The 12,606-nt window shown below is 45.3% G+C and overlaps 1 protein-coding gene across 3 annotated transcripts in view; it reads right to left on the bottom strand.

Annotated features, from left to right (window-relative positions):
- GSPT1 (G1 to S phase transition 1) overlaps positions 1–12,606 on the bottom strand; it is a 38,703-nt gene that overhangs the window by 20,496 nt on the left and 5,601 nt on the right. For all 3 annotated transcript variants that reach the window (XM_042921235.1, XM_042921234.1, XM_042921233.1), the window contains exons 2-5: positions 2,482–2,526; positions 2,326–2,367; positions 1,364–1,591; positions 88–121 (exon numbers count right to left, since the gene is read on the bottom strand). In XM_042921235.1, coding sequence (XP_042777169.1) covers positions 88–121; positions 1,364–1,591; positions 2,326–2,347 — 284 coding nt within the window. In that variant the 5' untranslated portion in view covers positions 2,348–2,367; positions 2,482–2,526. The remainder of the gene's footprint in view (positions 1–87; positions 122–1,363; positions 1,592–2,325; positions 2,368–2,481; positions 2,527–12,606) is intronic.

The raw sequence follows: 12,606 nt of genomic DNA, 5'->3' as shown, positions 1-12,606 counted from the left end.
ATTTCCTTTGTATGACTGTATGTTCACAATGCCCAAAATTTATTCAGTCAAATTAACTTTATTATTTAACAAAAAATACAGACTTACATTATCTGTCCTCCAATGGTTGACTTGCCGGCATCTGAAAGTAACAACATCATCAATAATATGCAAACCACGGGTGTACAAAAAAATAAAACAAAACCCACTATATACACTAATACAACTAAAGGTACCGCTTAGCACATAAAATTACATGATGTCGCTTGCAAATGAAGCTGCTAAGACCCCTCCCAGCTCAACAATGACGTACTCGTACTGGTGGTAGAGAAGAATGGAGAACTACTTTACTGATAAAGAAGATTCTTTTTTTTTTTTTTAAATTTTTTTTTTCAACGTTTTTTAATTTATTTTTGGGACAGAGAGAGACAGAGCATGAACGGGGGAGGGGCAGAGAGAGAGGGAGACACAGAATCGGAAACAGGCTCCAGGCTCCGAGCCATCAGCCCAGAGCCTGACGCGGGGCTCAAACTCACGGACCGCGAGATCGTGACCTGGCTGAAGTCGGACGCTTAACCGACTGCGCCACCCAGGCGCCCCTAGAAGATTCTTGAACAGACTGCTCTCTGACCTTCAGCTAAGAGCACAGCAGCAACAGAATATCAATTACCCAAGGGCATCCTCAGGGGAGAGCGAAAGCGCCCGAAGAGCTATGAACTACATTTAGGTCGTGTGCCTTTCCCTAATTTTAGCAAATACAGGCATTCCTTTATAAATTTCAGAGGCAGTCCTTGCTACTAAAATAGTGTGGTATAGCATTATATTCAGGAGGAAGCAGAGACAAAGGGAAGGAAAAAAGAACACATAATTCTGTGTTTTCTCACAATTTGGGGGATAAGTCAGATGGTCAGGGAATGTGTGAGTCCGTTAAACAGGGTTTTGTTTTGTGCTAACCAGCAACTTGACAAGCATCTAGAAGTCACAACAAATTAATTTCCTAGGTCAGACAAAATGAAACTATCTAGGTTGGATGAAGCCCATAAAATAAACAAATTAACTGAAGTCACCCCAAAAAGGAAGCACATTATCTAGGATATTAATTCATAAATGTCTTAAGATGCTTAGCCGCCCTCAGTGTGGATCACATACAAACATACTGAAGCTTATTTTCTTCCTGCTTCTGTGCCATCACAAAATTATTTCTCTGTCCCACCTTCAAAATCAAAGCGTTGGCAATTTTTTGCCAGCTTAAAAAAAACCTATCGAGTTAAAAATCAGAAACCTTTTAGATTAATTCAGTTCAGTTTCACTAAACATCTCCAAGTAGCTGTTTGATGTACCCCAATGACCGGTCATTTCTTTCACCGCTATGAGTGCAACTTACCTACGTGCCCAATGAATACTACGTTTACGTGTTCTTTTTTAGGAGCCCCTGGCGGTGCAACCACGGATTTAGGTTTTGGTATTTCCTCTTCCTCCTCCATCATTTCTTGGGCGCTCTCCTCTGGGGGTCTCCCATCTCCCAAGGAACCACCCCCTGGCTCTGCGTCACTTATTTCTTCTTTGTGCTCCCATGATTCTTCTGGGGACATTTCTGTCTCCCCATTCTCTACTGAAATAAGACACTTAACTTAGTACTCTGAAAAAGAATCACAATCTGTACTCTAAAACACAGATGCCTTCAAACAACTAACGTTATTTTGCATATTTAGTTCCATTTCCTAATGTCTAGTGAAACATAAGCAAGAAAATCTTTCACAACAGAAATGGATTATGGCTTTCAAGCCCGGCCCCACTCTGGTATCAGAGCTGACACAGAGACTATGGGCGATTGCCATCCTCACGAAGCTTCATTTCCATGAGGCCACACAAGATGTAAACAGGAGATGTACCATTCCTAACAGCCCAGTTGTCCCAGGGTCAGGATGCCCTGACAGAGGGCAAGCAGCAAAGTTTAAAATCAGAACACAGGATTTACGAGATCTCTGCTTTTTCCTCTGCAAGTACTTTGGCATCAACTTCATCAATCACCTTGGGAACAGGACACCCTTAACAGCAAGCAAATGACAAAAAGGAAGGAAACCTTTCACCAAGGAAATGGAACAAGCCCAAGCCCTTAAACTGACTTTCGCACTCTTGCCCTCCGCTCGTCTCTATCTGCCGTCGCTCTGTTTATCGCGGCAGCGCTGACGTCCAGCTAGTGCTTTCTAAATCCCAACAGCCAAGACTCAATGTCAGGTTTAAATGTAGGCATTCCAATAACCATAACACTTACATTTGTACCTTCTATCTTGAGAGTGAAAGGGTTTCATATTACTGTATTAATACAGTCAGAAATTTTCTTACCAACAGGTTCTGAAAGTTCCATGCTAACAGCTGAATTTGAACCTAGACAAGAAAGTGAGATATAATACATTTACGAAACAGTATCTAGGCTTTGCACAGAGACAACTTAATGTTTTCTCCACTAGACATTTGAAGGGTCATAGCATAGAAAATTACCTTCACATAGCAACGACTGTTCCTCTTGAGAAGGTTCCGCAGGTGCTGTTTAATAGAAATAAGTTCTATTAAAAATTAAGTCCTATGCATCCATTTGTGCGTATCTTTTAAGACACAGTAAAAACAGGATTTCAATAACACAACAAAAACCTCGATAACGTAAACCAACAGGAACTAACTCAGGTGTTCAAATTAGAAGTCTGTTTAAAAAAATCCTCTTAAAAAATCTACTGAATACAGCCAATTTTAAAACATTTTCATCAACTGAAATGTATTCATAAAGGCATAGTTATTCTCTTTATTTGCTTCATAAAACTCTTCCTTCAAAGATACTGTAAAAGCAAGCCGCAACCCAGGGCTGATCAAATTAACCAGACTGCCTAACCGATTCCCAGTGCTTCTCTAGATTCTCTCTTGGTAGCTCCAGCCTGAGAAGGCTAGGATTAAGCTCCTTTTAAGATTCTATAATCACATACGTTCTCATCAAGGTGCTTGAATAAATTCTATCTGATATCAATAAAATAAAGACAGTCACATAGAGTCCTCGAAATGCGAACGACCCCTTACAACATCTCAGAAAAGGTGATGACGACGCCAGTTTTGTCCTATAGCAGAATTCTGAGATCAAGCAACAATCCTGTTTCCACAGCTGTCACACTTCAAGTCTACTTATGACCCCACTGGAAGAGATGTAAGACAAATACATACAGACACCCAATCGCGTAAGTTATTTTTCATATCTAAATGATACTCCAACATGAAAGCGCCCTGGCTTCAAAAAAAATCTCCAAGACACAAAAGGTATCAGAGAATTTGAAGTCACCTGAATCCTACACACGAATTAATGAAGAATGATGAATTCATAAACTGCAAAGCTCATATTTAAAATCACTGCCCAGAAACACCTGTAAGCCAAGAAAAAGTTTGGGGCCCAACCTTCAATAACGTGAAGTGTGGAAGAGGGTCATTTCCTGTTCCTGAAAGGGAAAGAGCAACCAGCTTTTTCCGAGGAGGGAAGTGACAGGCTGAGCGTCACCTGGGAAGGTAAGGGTAGCACAGCGTTCATCGGGGAGGGAAAGAACACCACTGGCAGAAAGACCAACATCTTCACTGCAGGAAGGCAGGTCATGGGAACAAGTGAGCAGTACAACTAGAGAGGAGGGGTTAATCGCAAAGATAACAGAGGCATCGTCGGACGGGGGGAGGGGAGGAGCAAAAGGTCTGAGTGACCCCGGCCTACGTGATTAGCAGCATATTAACAGAAGAGAAGAAAAAAATCATTTGAACGAGGTTTGGAAGGGGATAGGAATCATACTTCAGACAGAACAGAGGTTAACCTTTCCTCGTTTTCCATTTCAAAGGAAAGTTCATGGGCAGAGTAAAGAGAAACTGCTCCATTTTCAGAGAAAGCCAGCCAGGGCCAAGGGCATCAAGTCCACGTGCCTCCCGAGGGCCGGAGGGGGCGGCACTGGGTAGCGGTGAGGGGCCAGCACCGAGCTGACCCCTGCTCTTGGTGCTGGCTTGTCGCCTGACGTTGTGTGATGCAGTTATTTCGCTGCAATTACAGACAGGACGTACCACCCACCCGACAGGACTGCCGACAGGATTAAAGGAGGGAATACACTTGTCCGTCTGTGAAGTAACTCCTGGCACCACGCAGATACTCAACACGTGAGTCTCGACCCCCTAACACGCACTGGGAATAAACTCAACCCTATCAACCAGCACAACGGACTACGAAATGTGGGCCAGACCGGACAGAAAGGCTCACAAATCTACACGGTGCTGGAGGTGGGGGCCCAGTACCTCCCAATGATTTCTAACAAGCCCTGAGGCGCTGACTCACTTGATCCCCCCACAAGCGCCGTGCAAGGGACGGCTGCCACCGCTCCCATCTGACGCTCAGACAAATCCGACCCACTAGGCTTTTCCAAGGTAGACAAGCAGCAACTCGCCCTTCGTCAAACAGTGTCTGCTGAGAAATCACTCAGCACAAATACACGGAGTCGGTGAGGACGTAGTGTTTGTTGTAAGGCAGGAAAAAGACGACTGGTACGGTGGGCTCCCCCAACGCGCAGTAAGACACCCCGAAGTGCAACCGCCCTTTACAAAACCAAACAGTACGTACCCCTGACCACCCCGTTCCAGAACCGGCTCGCGGGCTAACAAATACACAATACTGCAGAAGACCGCAAGGCACGTCTCGGGATAGTGACACCAGTCACGAGACCACCTCCGTGGCTGCAGAATGCGGCATACTGAACATCTGTTCACGGTTTTATTTTTCAAAACACCTTCCATGTATAATACGTTTGCCTTAAGTCTGTACGGCTGGTACAGAGAGAGTCAAGTACCAGACACAATCAAGTGCTTAATATATACACAATGAAGGGGCACCTGAGTGACTCCGTCGGTTAAGCATCCGACTTCGGCTCAGGTCATGATCTCGCAGCTTGTGGGTTCGAGCCCCGCACTGGACTCTGTGCTGACGGCTCAGAGCCTGGAGCCTGCTTCGGATTCTGTGTCCCTCTCTCGCTCTGCCCTTCCCCCATTCGTGCTCTACCCCCCTCTCTCTCTAAGAATAAAACTTTTAAAAAAATTATAATATCACACAATGATGATATTAAAGAGCCCCCCCAAAATAAGTTGACCATACTTTCCCAAGGTGGAAAAAAGCTTTCCACACATTCAGACATGAATCACATTATAAATCTAATGGCAATGCTAGTGACATTCCTGAACTGTTATTTTTGGAAAAATGAACCAGAAAAATCAGATATAGCCAAGATGTTCTTTTAACTTTAAACTTCTCGGGGCGCCTGGGTGGCTCAGTCAGTTGGGTGTCCAACTTCGGCTCAGGTCATGATCCTGCTGTCAGTACGGAGCCTGCTTCGGATCCTCTGTTTCCCTCTCTGTCCCTCCCCCAACTCGTTCTCTCTCCCTCTCTCCTCCCCCCCTCAAAAATAAATAAACATTTGAAAAAATAGGTTATCTTCTCAATATAGTTGTACCCAGTCTTCTCATGCGCACACACGTACAGACAACCTTTTCCAGCTCCTTCTACTCAGGTCATATTCATGATGCATATCACATCCTGATGTTACTGGCTACTGAGGAGTCTGGGCCCAGAGTCCTTCATTTGTTCGTGGTTAGCAAACAGATGGTGTGATTTCTCAAGTCCTGCACAGGTCATACCCGATAGCAAAAGAACAGTAAACCTCCCAAGGAGTGAGGAGTAAAATCACGGTTTCAGATTTTCCAAAGGTGTTTCCATGTTCAGAAATACACCTGGTCAAGTATTGGAAAACAGAACAATTCTCATCAAGGGGGAGAGTTATCAGAGTGTATCAGTGAGTAAAACTGCAGTACCCCAAATTAAAAGGAAAACTAATACTATAATTTACGATAAAGGAAGATTAATGAACTGGCTGTGATACTAGGTACATTATCACAAATTTTAAAACAGGAAGTGAAAGAATTCACCAGAACACTGTCAAGCGAGAGCACTGCCTGTGGTTTAACAAACATGAAAATCTGAATCTTCAAATTAGGAGAGAGAATTTGACCATGGTGAAGTAAGTCAGACACAAAGGGTCTCCTGTTGTAAGATTTCACTTACGTAAAATGTTCACAATAGGTAAATCCACAGAGACAGAAAGCAGGCTGGTGGTTGTCAGACACTGGGAGGAAGACAGGGGACTAGGAAGTGACTGCTTGCTTAATGGGTACGGATCTCCTTTTGGGGTGATGAAAATGCTTTGGAACTAGAGAGGATGGTGGTACAACACTGGCTAAATTATTCACTCTAAAATGGTGAATTTTAGGGGTGCCTGGGTGGCTCAGTTGATTAAGCATGTGACTCTTGATTTCAGCTCAGGTCATGATCTCATGGCTTGTGAGTTCGAGCCCCACGTCTGGCTCTGAGCTGACAGCATGGAACCTGCTTGGGATTCTCTCTCTCTCTCTCTCTCTCTCTCTCCTCTCTCAAAATAAATAAACATTTTTTTAAATGGTTAATTTCAAGGGGCGCCTGGGTGGCTCAGTTGGTTGGGCGACCGACTTCGGCTCAGGTCATGATCTCACAGTTTGTGAGTTCAAGCCCCGCGTCTGGCTCTGTGCTGACAGCTTAGAGCCTGGAGCGTCCTTCAGATTCTGTGTCTCCCCCTCTCTCTACCCCTCCCCTGTTCACACTCTGTTGTCCCTCTGTCTCTCAGTAATAAATAAACGTTAAAAAAATTTTTTTAAAGGAATTAAAAAAATAATAATAAATGGTTAATTTTAAGATTTCACCTTAATTTTCAAAAAGAATACAAATATTTTTAAAAGATCTGATCATAAGGGGGAGCCTCAGTCAATAGAGTGTGAGACTCTGTTCTCAGGGTTGTGAGTTCAAAGCCCCCACACTGGGCACAGAACTCATTCATCAATCAATAAAACAAATACAATAAAATAACTGAATAACTAAAGAAAAGCTGTGTTCATGGATCAAAAGGACTTCAACATGCAGATTCTACTTTGCTAGCTCATCATACAGCACAAGTCAGTCAAGGCCCTGAGAGGCGGTAGGTTGAAAGCCACGCTTTCACTCAAGCTACATGTTTCCAACACAAATGTTTGGCCGATTCTTGAAAAGTGCTTATTCTGTATAGTTCATAAATTAGTAATTTAAATTTGTACTGCTGTAGACATAAAATTCATTTTTAATCCGCCTTATACACTAAACAGCAATATTTATTTTTTTTAAATTTTTTTTAACGTTTATTTATTTTTGAGACAGAGAGAGACAGAGCATGAACGGGGGAGGGGCAGAGAGAGAGGGAGACACAGAATCGGAAGCAGGCTCCAGGCTCTGAGCCATCAGCCCAGAGCCCGACGCAGGGCTCGAACTCGCGGACCACGAGATTGTGACCTGAGCTGAAGTCGGAGGCTTAACCGACTGAGCCACCGAGGCGCCCCTAAACAGCAATATTTAAAATAGTCACCCTACCTAAAATTCCTTAGTCCTATTCGCTAAATGGTGTGCTCATTCAGGAAAAAAATAAACAACTTCAGTGCTGTCACAGACACCCCAAGTGTCTTACACTGAACAGAAATGAGAAACAGTGTGACAGAATTCTGCCCCATACAAAGTTGCTGCAATGATGGAAATATTCCCAGTGCTGTGACAGGAGAGTCACTAGCCACAGGTGGCTATTAAGCGCTTGAAAGGTGGTACCGCAACCAAGGAACTGGACTTTAAATTTTATCTAATTTTAACTGAACAGCCTCATGGGCAGTGTGAGCCTCGCATACACATTCTCCTCAATTCTGGCACAAACTTGCCACACCTGATCTTCCACTTTTTTTTTTTAATGTTTATTTATTTTGAGAGAGAGAAAGGGAGGGAACAGAGGAGGGGCAGAGAGAGAAGGAGAGAGAGAGAAAATCCCAAGCAGCCTCCACAAGGTCCACACAGAGCCCGGCGCGGGGCTCGATCTCAGGACCATGAGTTCATGACCCGAGCCGAAATCAATAGTGGACACTTAACCCACCAAGTGACCCAGGAGCCCCGATCCTGCCCTTTTATCACACTCCCCGGCCGGCCCACCGCCTGAAGGCTAATGATCCCTCGGCAGAACCCCTCCGGCTAGGACCCTGCCTTCAAGTACAAGTGCACACACGTCAGTCTGGTTCCCAAGGACAGGACAGACTTCCGGAGTGACCGAGCCTCCCTCTGTTCTCTACCCCTGCAGTCCCCGCAGGCTGGTACAGAGCCTGTCCTGTAGGGCCCAGAGGCATGGCTGGCTGATTCTCCCGAGTTAACGCCAGCTTCCCTTTAGTCTCCAGGGGGCTGCTTCCCCAGCCCGGTCACGTACAGGGTCACATACACGGAGTCTGCGCGGCGGTCCCCGCCCGCCTGCCTCAGCGCTCTCCCAGGAAGGCCCGGGGAAGGCCCATCTTCTCCGCGCCCACTTTGGAACAAGGGCTCAGAGAAACAATACTCAAGAGATGCTCAAGTACGGTCTGAGTGAGGAACTCAGAATTCGCCAGCGCTCGGGCGGCCACACAGTGTCACCCAAACTGCACGCGGGGGGATCTGTCTCCCAGACACAACGCCGGAAACCAGTAAAGGCAGACATCAGAAACGAGAGCCCGCAGGACGCACACACAGGTCCGTGGTTTTGCCTTAATACCGAACACTCTAAAATTACAAGGCACAATGTCACAGACAGCAGTGACCAGAACCACTGAAATCACTTAAGTCATCGTTTCCTAAGATGTATGAAGAAGCAATTTCAAAGTATTACTTTATTTTTTTAATGTTTATTTTTGAGAGAGAGAGAGCGAGCGAGCGAACATGAGTGGGGAAGGGGCAAAGACAGACGGAGACACAGAATCCGCAGCAGGCTCCAGGCTCTGAGCCGTCAGCACAGAGCCCGACGCGGGGCTCGAACTCAAGAGCCGTGAGATCATGACCTGAGCCGAAGTTGGGTGCTTACCCGCCTGAGCCCCCCAGGCACCCCTCAAACTATTCCTTTAAACGAGAGCATCGATCCTTCTCAGAAGGCTGCCCTGCTACCACTGAGCCAGCACACAGAGACTGTGCCACAGCCCACGAACTCATGGGCTCCGTTTCGGAAAAAGTATCGCAGCTAAAAAGATCTTTTAATATCAAATCACAAGAAAAGGGCGAGCAGGATAACCGTTACTAGAATAAGCTTTTATTTTTAATTTTTTTGAGAGAGGGAGGGTGAGCAGGGGGGAGGGGCACAGGGAGAGAGAGAATCCCAAGGAGGCTCCACCCTCACGGGGATCACGACCTGAGCTGAAACTAAGAGTCAGATGCTCAACCAACTGAGCCATCCAGGCGCCCCTAGAATAAACTGTGAAATCAGACCTAGATTCTAATCCTAGCTCCTTCGTTTATTCCTGGATGTCACTTTGCTCATTTATTTAGCTTCTCGGAGGCTGAATTTTCTTATCTGTAAAATGCTTTTAACAGGACCTATGCCTCAGGAGGGTATAGTGAAGGTACGGGCACATTAAGCAAGTGGTAACTGCTCAGTAAATTTATTACTACAACGAGCGTGTCAAAGCCCCATAATAATCACAGGAATTTAAGAATGAAATACAAGGCAAATTCCCGAGCGAGAAGATCCATGCTGGTTGGAGCACCACCTCTGGGAACACCCTCCTCCCCATCATTAAACAGTGGGGTGCGTGCAGAGAGCACTGAACTAGCAGTTAGCAAATGTGGATTCCAGAACCAACCATGTCATTAAAGCCGCCAGAGACCTTTTGCGTTCCTTCAGCATCTCTAGGCTTCAGTTTCTTTATCCATAAACAGGTTATTACTTTATCCAAAGGCAGCTGTATTACTGCTAGGGTCCTGTCTGGCCCTAACATTCCAAGGTCCTATTTATTCAGTCCCTAAAGCAATGCCACATACCAACGCGAGCAGGCTTTCTCAAAGAGTAAAATTCCACTACATTTTCCAAACACCCCTCAAACATACGTCTAGGAGTCATATCCACCCACTTCAAAAACAACTTGGGGGGGGGCGCCCGGGTGGCTCAGTCAGTCAGGCGTCTGATTCGGCGCAGGTCAGGATCTCACGGTCCCTGGGTTCGAGCCCCGCATCGGGCTCTGTGCTGACCACTCATAGAGCCTGGAGCCTGCTTTGGATTCTGTGTCTACCTCTGTCTCTCTGCCCCTGCCCCACTCATGTTCTGTCTGTGTCTCAAAAATAAATAAACATTAAAAAAAAAAAAAATAGAGGCATACTTAAAATACATAGAGTAAAACCATTTCAGACAGCCCCAATAAGGTACAAAGAGAAAAGAGCTATGCGCAACCCAAATCACTACCCAAAGGAGGTGGCCACAGACCGCTTAACAGCACGGTAACCCACCAGAGTTCTACAGCAACAAACACCCCAGTGACATTTAAGGTATGCACTTTGTTTCAACTGAAGGGACACAACTACCTAGTTGGTATGTCGTTTGGAATTTGGTGTCACCACTCTTAGGCTAGGCTACTGAAAGATGCTCAGAAAATCCTTACTAAGTGTTCCTGTCACCTTGAAAGTAGCATTTCGATGGGGATCTGGTTTAAACCGGAGGAGTGAAACAATGAGGTTTCCTTAGAACAAAGCCATTTATGAAAAAAACCAAATACATCCACAGCCCAGCCCTGCTTGGTTAAAATATGAAAACAAAGACAAAATTTTTAAGCAGCTTTGGTACGAATCAATGATTGCAGCTAAAAAAGGAGGCTAAGGATCTCAGAACAATCAAGAACCTTCGACTAGTGGCCCCATTCTTGCTTCCCAAGGATTTGTTAAGAACTGGACACGGACCGTGCGATCCGACATCGACCGGCCCCAAAGACACCACCGGAGCTGCGGGTCTCGCTGCTGTTTGACATGAAAGCCACGGCGCGCGGTGGGAAAAGAAAAGTGTTGCTCACGGGGATGAGAGGCACAGCACGGGAACGTGGTCAATGGCATCACAACTGCAGCGTGGTGACCGGTGGAGCTACTCACCGCGAGGGGGACCACGACGCTGTGCACCTGTAACTAGTCACGCCGTGTGTCAACCATCCCTCGATTAATAAAAGGTAACCAATGCTCTACGCCAGCCAATTCCTAACAAACTTAACAAAATACAGAAACACAAGAAAGGGGGACTGTACATGTGAATTACAGCTCAATCCAAAAAACGCCCAGGTATTCACACAGAACACTTACAGAAAACAGAGCTTTAGTCTTATGATTAGGGTGACAAGACTGAAATCATCACACACGGCAATCTAAGAACAGCTCCCCTTCTTAGCTTTGAAAGCCCTCCAACCCGGCTGCATGGCCCTCTTACCACCTTGTGTCTCCCAGGAGAGGAAAATGGGTATTTGATCACTTACTAGGCTCCCTGAGGATCACAACTTAATCATCTTGGCGGCATCCCTTCAAGTGCCTAGCCCAGGATCCTGTGTTCTGTAGGCAGGCAAATGTTTGTTCCTTAACTGCTACATATATGTATATCTAAGCAAAAGAGATTCCCGGCTCCAAACATTCCATTCCAATTCTGCTAACTCTCCCCCAAAAGGATACCGAATCTCTTTTTCACTCCTTTCTTTTTCAACCAGGACACTACTATGTTAACACTTTAAGCCATTTTCCTCCCCACTAAACAAAAGCAAGCGAAACGAGGCTTAAAAATCTGTCCTCTACATTTCCCTAACTCACATGACAGATTTTAATTGCTGTCTTTTCACACAGTACAATTCCAGGAAAGGTGAGAAATAAGCAAAGGACAAAAGAATGCAAAAAGTGATGTACTATCTACGCTAAAGAAAACCTGCCCCAAAGAGGGTTTCTTCCCAAACATTCAACAGTTTCAAAAGCTGCTGGGCCCGGCACAGCACTATTGACACCTTACTTGTTCCCTAAACCCCCACACACCAGCCAACCCAGCATGTAAAATCATAAAACAAGAGCCCAGATCTGGTAGTCTAGAAATCAGCAAGTCAAGAAAAGAAATAACCAGGTAGAACACTCCGTAGCAAAAGTAACACCCCAGTAACAATACTCTTCCCCAATTTCCTCTGCTTACTGGATGCCATTTACTAGCCCATCAAAGCCTAAAAAAAGCCTTAACATTAGAATTGTTATTGAAAGGAAGGCATTTCAGTCTTAAAGAAAAATAGATCATAAGAACCTTACCTATCATCTATCTAAACATATCTATCAGTTCCGACAGGCACTGTTTAACGTAAGAGCTCTTCTGGACAAAACAACTATTACTTTGATTCTGGATCTTCTCCACTCTGGTGTCTCTGAACAGGTCACCTTTAGAGACTAGGGATTAATGAGCATCCACCAAGTGGTGAGTTTTAGGGGCACTTGGGTGGCTCAGTCAGTTAAGTGTCTGACTTTGGCTCAAGTCATGACCTAGAGGTTCATGGGTTCAAGACCCCACGTCGGGCTCTGTGCTGACAGCTCAGAGCCTGAAGCCTGCTTCAGATTCTGTGTCTCCCTCCCTCTCTGCCCCTCCCCTCCTCACACTGTCTCTCTCTCAAAAAGAAATAAACATTAACAGAAAATTAAAAGGTGAATTTTATGATGAGTTAGAGCTCAATCGTTAAAAA

The sequence above is a fragment of the Panthera leo genome, chromosome E3 (genome assembly GCF_018350215.1).
Source record: "Panthera leo isolate Ple1 chromosome E3, P.leo_Ple1_pat1.1, whole genome shotgun sequence".
Classification (NCBI taxonomy): domain Eukaryota; kingdom Metazoa; phylum Chordata; class Mammalia; order Carnivora; family Felidae; genus Panthera; species Panthera leo.
Note: the sequence above shows the minus strand (reverse complement) of the source record. Positions and strands in the feature narration are given on the sequence as shown.